At 35.3% G+C, this 7,110-nt stretch overlaps 1 protein-coding gene across 2 annotated transcripts; it reads right to left on the reverse strand.

Annotated features, from left to right (window-relative positions):
* Nucleotides 1–5,419: 5,419 nt before the first annotated feature.
* Nucleotides 5,420–6,301, reverse strand: LOC112906261. 2 transcript variants are annotated; one of them, XM_025980110.1, is made up of 2 exons: nucleotides 5,855–6,301; nucleotides 5,420–5,794 (listed from the first exon to the last, which is right to left on the reverse strand). In XM_025980110.1, exons 1-2 carry the CDS (start codon nucleotides 5,865–5,867, stop codon nucleotides 5,523–5,525), a joined length of 285 nt encoding a protein of 94 aa, XP_025835895.1. In that variant the 5' UTR covers nucleotides 5,868–6,301; the 3' UTR covers nucleotides 5,420–5,522. The 2 variants fall into 2 exon arrangements, with proteins under 2 accessions (XP_025835895.1, XP_025835894.1); XM_025980109.1 differs by having other exon boundaries at nucleotides 5,845–6,301.
* Between the last annotated feature and the right edge of the window lie 809 nt (nucleotides 6,302–7,110).

The following is a 7,110-nucleotide window of genomic DNA, read 5'->3' on the forward strand; positions in this document are numbered from 1 at the left end:
TGGTTTTTTTTTTTTTTTTTAAAATCACTCAGTCCCGCATTTAGGGACAATTTTATTTAGTTCAGTCCCGCATCTAGGGACGATTTTATTTAGTTCAGTCCCGCATCTAGGGACAATTTTATTTAGTTCAGTCCCGCATCTAGGGACAATTTTATTATCCGAATTGACTACAATAACTGCTATTGTTGATGCGAATTCTACCTGTGGATATGCCCACCATGGATGTGATTCTAACCCGCATCTAGGGTTGTCATTAACTTCAATTATTCAAACCTTATCACTCACATTTACTCAATCGTGTAGGTACCTACTTATCTTTCGCACTCTATCACACTCAAATAGATTCGTACATACATTTGTTCATTGTTACGTTTTTTTTTTTTTTTTTTTTTCTTCACAGGCACGTTCGAACTTCGCATCCCTCGTGTATGTGCATACGTTAACAAACAATTTTTACGTCGAAGTGTTTATCCAGGTGATATATTCAGAAATTTGGTTCATTCTGGTTCCGAACTGCTGAGTTCAATACTATCGTCACTGTCGAGTCTAATTGAATAAGGTTTTAATCTATCTACTGCGCAAATGTTCTCATATCGTTTCTGTGATCGTTGTGTTCCTGGTATATCGGTTACAACATAACGATCCTGACCTAATACTTTGGTTATGATATACGGTCCACTATATTTAGGCATTAATTTCCTGCTTTTTCCGTCATTAGCGTTTAGTTGTGTTTTTAATAGAACTTGTTCACCAATTTTATATTGTCGCGGCTTAACTCTTTTTCTGTCATAATAAAGTTTCTGCAATTTTTGTTGTTCCCTGATAACCCTACCTACTTCTTTTCTTGTTTCATGACGATTTTCAGAGATCAGGTTACCTTCAGCGGCAAGATTACTTTCCGTGTTCGCGCGTAAAAATGAGTCATCTATACCACGAGGTCTAAATCCAAAGAATAGTTCAAAGGGACTTTTGTTTGTGCTTTTGTTAATGGTACAATTTATTCCCCATCGAATTTTATGAATGATTTCATCCCATCTATTTTCGTCGTTTACCATTGTTCGAAGACTGTTTAATATAAGTCTATTATATCTTTCAACCTGTCCGTTCGCTCGAGGTGTTGCCGCGGCTACATGTACAAGTTTGATGGCTAACTGTTTGCAGTATCTTTGAAATTCGTTGCTTGTATAACAAGTACCCCTATCACAAATGATTCTACGCGGAACACCAAAAGTGTCAACAATGCTCTCTACAAATTTTATCAAAGGTTTTGTTTTTGTGCTTTGCACGGCTTTGAGGAAAACAAATATTGTGAAACTGTCTACTGCAACAATTAAATACTGATTTTTCGCTTTACTAGGAACAAAAGGGCCTAAATGGTCCACATGTATAGTATCCATAGGTTCTAAAACTTTAGTGATGGGGTGTAAATACCCCGGCTGTTTCGAATAAACATCTTTGTTATATTGGCAAGGCAAACAACTACTTATATAATTCTTTATATATTTACGCATTTTGGGAAACCAGTAATTACGTTTTACAGCATCTAAAGTTTTGTCTAACGCGAAATGGCCTATGCTGTCGTGAAAATAACTTACTACTTGTCGTCGCCCAAACTTTGGTACCACCCAACAATTTCCTGATTCCGTCTTTTTGTAAACTTTATTTTGTTCTAAAAGATACTCTCTGTGGATTCGTCTTTCTTCTTCGTCTAAAGGGGTTCGACTAAGTACGTCTTTGAGATATTTTACTCTACTATCTTGGGATTGAGCCGATAAAATCCAGTCACCCTCTGTTATGTTTATAGTTAAAATTTCTAATTCTGGTTCAACTATGGCTTCCGGATTTGGAATTGAATTTCTACTAAGGGCGTCTACATGGGCCATTTTTGTTCCCTTACGGTATTCTATTGAAAAGTCGAATTCTGATATTATTATCCACCATCTGGCGATACGCGGAATTAAATCTCTTTTTACTAGTGTTGCACGAAGTGCATTACAATCCGTCACGACCTTAAATTTTAAGCCTAACAAATAAACTCTGAATTGTTTTAAAGTATTGACAACAGCTAATGTTTCCAGTTCGTATGAGGAATATCGCTGTTCTTCTTTTGTTGTTTGACGGCTGGTTTTTCTCTCAAGCTATTATTTACAAATACTTCACCTTCATACTGATCTGGGGTGGCCACTTTGACATAAGCAATGTGATTTGGCGGAACAGTTACTTCCTTTTCTGAACACAATTTCGCTTTTTTCATAGGTAGTTCCTCAACCTGTGGTAAAGGACAGTCTTCTGCTTGAAATACTCGGAATTGATTGTTTTTGACCATAAATATCTTTCCGTTCGTGTTTAAAAATGATTGACCAATCAGAATTGGGAATTCTTGAACATGGTTTTCAACAACAAACGCTTCCACATCATCTTCCGCTAAATCGACTACCAAGTGTACTTTACACTTCCCCAACACTTTAGTGGTGCTGTTATTATAACCTTTTAGATACAACTCACAAGGTATTAATTCCAAGTTCAGTTCTTTGGCTTCCTGCTGACGGATTATAACAACTGCACACCCGGTGTCAACAAACGCACGGAATTCTTTATCGTTAATCACGCACTTGGTGTAATAACATTCCGAGTCTGTGTTGTTGCCCATGCGTCTAATTTTCGTTGATGTCACTTTGCATGATTCTTTTGTATGACCTATTCGTTTGCAATTTGTACATTGTTGTTTGGGTTTTGGGCACTGTTTGTATGAATGGTCACTTTCACCGCAATTGAAACAACGATAATGACTTTTCGATGGCTCTCCTTGAGCACGTAGTCTTGGGTACGGGGTTTTTCTATACTTTGTGATCTGTCGGTCCCTTTCTATTCTGTAACGTAGGCGTGTCGGGGGTTCTGGTTCTTTTTCGGGTGCTAGGGTAGCTAGAAACTCGGCGTATAAGTTTTCCGGTGTAGGATACCTGCCTGCCTTAGCACCTGTCTGCGTTGAGTTATCCCTGATTCCGTCAATCACGCACGACACAGCGTCTTTTCCTTGGATGTTGCAAGCACTTATTAATTCCATTTTCTCAAAATAGTACTTTTCCCATGATTCATAGGGGTACTTTTGTCTGCTTAACATTTTTCGTAATGCCGAGGCGTAATCACGATGTTCAGGAAACGTTGATGTTATTAATGTTTTCCACTCATTCCAGGATAACTCATAGTTATTTAAGTTGTTGTACCATGACTTGGCAAGCCCAGTTAATTTGTTTTGCATTTGATAAATGGTGGTACTTTCGTCCCATCCATTTAATGACGATATTTGTTCAATTTTTTGGATCCATTTTATAGACGAGAGTCCAGCCTGCCCTGGTCGAAATTCAGGGATTATATTGAGTCCGCTGAAATTTTCTCTAGAACCTCTTGGTATAACTGCCGACCCTAGAATTCCTTGTAACATCTGTTCTAATTTGTTTATGCGTTCTTCTTGTGTTTCACTTTGATTTGATCTCAACTCAGGTGTTGTAGATCGTGGTAACACTGCACTTGAATGTGTATGTGGTTGTTCTTTCTGTCTTTCATTGTACAGACGATTTGTACGCTCGCGATGTACACTTTTGTCACTGGCTTTCGGCATTTTTTTTTTCTTAGTCTTTATTACAAAATAAAAAAACAAATTATTAATGTTTACGCAGGCAAATGAGCACTATCCCACCGCTGCAGTTGTAAAAGAGAGTCTTTTATTTTGACAATATTAATCTTTATTAATTACTTTATTTGATTGAATATAAAAGAAAAAAAACGTCTGCCTTTGTTCGGCGCTATTTACAGAATGCCCCCCTATCCTCTTTCTTTTTTTTTCATTCCATAAGTCTTGAGTGTGTCACGGTAAGTTTCCTTAGTGGGCCCCACAAAATCATTTCTTTGAAATATTTGTTTATAAACACCATCTCTGATATCAGCAGGCTGCTGAAGTAGCCGTTTTTGTTTATATTACACATATTTTTTCACTGTACTTATTCATTTTATATGCTTACTCTCCTTCCACGGAGCACCACAATTATTTTGTGGAAAACAATAAAATTTCACCGGTAAATTTATTTGTTGCTCTTTACGGGATTTTTCTGTACAACCTTTTATGCAACATGATTTTATTGATAAAGACATTGTGAATAATTAAAAAATTTATCTTGATAAAAACATAAATCAACAGAAAATCACATGCTACTAGGAAATAGTATTATTATTATTATTGCCCGAAAGGTTTACGTTTCAGTTACTAGTTGGCGTGGCGCTCCAGAAGCTCGGTCCCTATATCTAAGCAAGTAAACGCTTCAGAAGCACCAGTTATGTTTTCATCTTCATTATCTGAATTAGTCATGAGGTCTAAAATTTCGCTATTCTTCATAATTTGGTACCCGGGATCTTCATACATATCCATTCATTGTTGAACCTCTTCTTCTTCACATTCGTGGTAATCGAGCTTTTTAGCATATATATCATTTCAGACATGTCTTCCTGTTTCGCATTTACACATCCACCTTGAAGATTTTCCTCTATACACAAAAGTACGTAACGCGGAAGGTGTGAGAGGGTAAGCACACGCGGTTCGGGCTGGGTACTAGTTCGGATAAGCGGTCGTTCGGTTAATCGACGTTCGGATAATCGGCACTCCACTGTAGTAAGAATGGACGAGTTAATGTAAAATTGAAAAGTACTTTCTCACCTTTACATGCAGAAGGAAGCCATTTCTCATTTCGATTTTTGATGGTCTCCATTTATCACCAGAACGTTTATTTTTTTACAGTTAGGCAAGGAAACAAAAGCGGTAAAATAGAATAAAGCAAAAACTTGTTGCATCTGCAATAAAATTACATGAAATTAGAATAAAACATAAAACTAATGGTTTTGTACAATTTTGTATTGTAAACTGCGCAATAAGCTCCCCAAGATAATTATCTGTCTTTTTTTGAGCTAATTTGAACACTTTTGTCCCAATATATGGCAATTTGTTTATTAGGCAGCTTTTTTATGCGGAAAAAGTTGTTTGAAATCATCTTCCAACTGCAATGTAAACGAAATTATTAAGTATTTTTCCTAAAGAAGGTCTCTGCATATTAATTGTTATAATTCAACAAGGAACATTCTGTTAATTGTACAATTAAATCAGAAACTGTTTTTAAGACATAACTATTATTTTCAAAGCTAATAACATAAATACGTATGAAAGCCACGTAAATGGAAGAAACTTACCAATGTGAATTCTAAAGGTAGTTTCAAACAAGGAAATGCCTTAAAATACTCAAAGATAGAATAATTTTTTTGTAAAACAGTTCTACTTTGAAAAGTACTTTTCCAGCGTTCTTTTACCTCAGTAAAAGGTTCTATATTATTTTTTAGTTACTGAATGGCTTCTTCTTCANCGTGGCGCTCCAGAAGCTCGGTCCCTATATCTAAGCAAGTAAACGCTTCAGAAGCACCAGTTATGTTTTCATCTTCATTATCTGAATTAGTCATGAGGTCTAAAATTTCGCTATTCTTCATAATTTGGTACCCGGGATCTTCATACATATCCATTCATTGTTGAACCTCTTCTTCTTCACATTCGTGGTAATCGAGCTTTTTAGCATATATATCATTTCAGACATGTCTTCCTGTTTCGCATTTACACATCCACCTTGAAGATTTTCCTCTATACACAAAAGTACGTAACGCGGAAGGTGTGAGAGGGTAAGCACACGCGGTTCGGGCTGGGTACTAGTTCGGATAAGCGGTCGTTCGGTTAATCGACGTTCGGATAATCGGCACTCCACTGTAGTAAGAATGGACGAGTTAATGTAAAATTGAAAAGTACTTTCTCACCTTTACATACAGAAGAAACCCATTTCTCATTTCGATTTTTGATGGTCTCCATTTATCACCAGAACGTTTATTTTTTTACAGTTAGGCAAGGAAACAAAAGCGGTAAAATAGAATAAAGCAAAAACTTGTTGCATCTGCAATAAAATTACATGAAATTAGAATAAAACATAAAACTAATGGTTTTGTACAATTTTGTATTGTAAACTGCGCAATAAGCTCCCCAAGATAATTATCTGTCTTTTTTTGAGCTAATTTGAACACTTTTGTCCCAATATATGGCAATTTGTTTATTAGGCAGCTTTTTTATGCGGAAAAAGTTGTTTGAAATCATCTTCCAACTGCAATGTAAACGAAATTATTAAGTATTTTTCCTAAAGAAGGTCTCTGCATATCAATTGTTATAATTCAACAAGGAACATTCTGTTAATTGTACAATTAAATCAGAAACTGTTTTTAAGACATAACTATTATTTTCAAAGCTAATAACATAAATACGTATGAAAGCCACGTAAATGGAAGAAACTTACCAATGTGAATTCTAAAGGTAGTTTCAAACAAGGAAATGCCTTAAAATACTCAAAGATAGAATAATTTTTTTGTAAAACAGTTCTACTTTGAAAAGTACTTTTCCAGCGTTCTTTTACCTCAGTAAAAGGTTCTATATTATTTTTTAGTTACTGAATGGCTTCTTCTTCAGGCGTATTTTGTTCTGTAAGTGACGAAATTGTAAAAACATCATTATTTTGTAGATCATTTACAACTACATACATACTTTTAAAATTAATACAATTGTGTTGTTGTAGTACAAAATAAAATAAACAGTCTTACTTATATTCTTGTTTGAAGATGGTATGAGACCATACTTTTTATAATTTCTACGTAAATAGCAGTAGGCAAAAAATAGTTTACCCCTAGCAACTTTGGATTTCCCTTTATTATTAACATATGGAACATAATATTTTTCGGGGCTTTCATGGGGGAATATATCGTTTATTTCGTTGGCTAGTTGCATTAATCTTGTAGAAGAGATTCTACAATACAAGTGCAACGTATATATATGATAAAAGTAGTTTCCAAACTTAAATTCACTTTTTATAAATAATTCAGCCAATTTATTTCTCAACAAATCTTTATCTGCGCCGTAACTAGCTTTAATGATTTTTCCTTCATAAGTCGTTTCAACTAGACGTGAAACCGTGTGGAAAATAATGAGGTACCGACATGTAAACTCCATGTGAGAAAATTTAATTTATCGAGGTATCATTA

Source organism: Agrilus planipennis, unplaced genomic scaffold, assembly GCF_000699045.2.
Source record: "Agrilus planipennis isolate EAB-ADULT unplaced genomic scaffold, Apla_2.0 scaffold234, whole genome shotgun sequence".
In the NCBI taxonomy this organism is placed as follows: domain Eukaryota; kingdom Metazoa; phylum Arthropoda; class Insecta; order Coleoptera; family Buprestidae; genus Agrilus; species Agrilus planipennis.

Bases quoted from the DNA above. Each gene is read 5' to 3' on its own strand.
- LOC112906261 (XM_025980109.1), bottom strand. From the start codon at position 5,896: ATGGAGACCATCAAAAATCGAAATGAGAAATGGGTTTCTTCTGTATGT. The intron at 5,795-5,844 runs GTGAGAAAGTAC...TTCTTACTACAG, and splicing joins GGTTTCTTCTGTATGTAAAG to TGGAGTGCCGATTATCCGAA.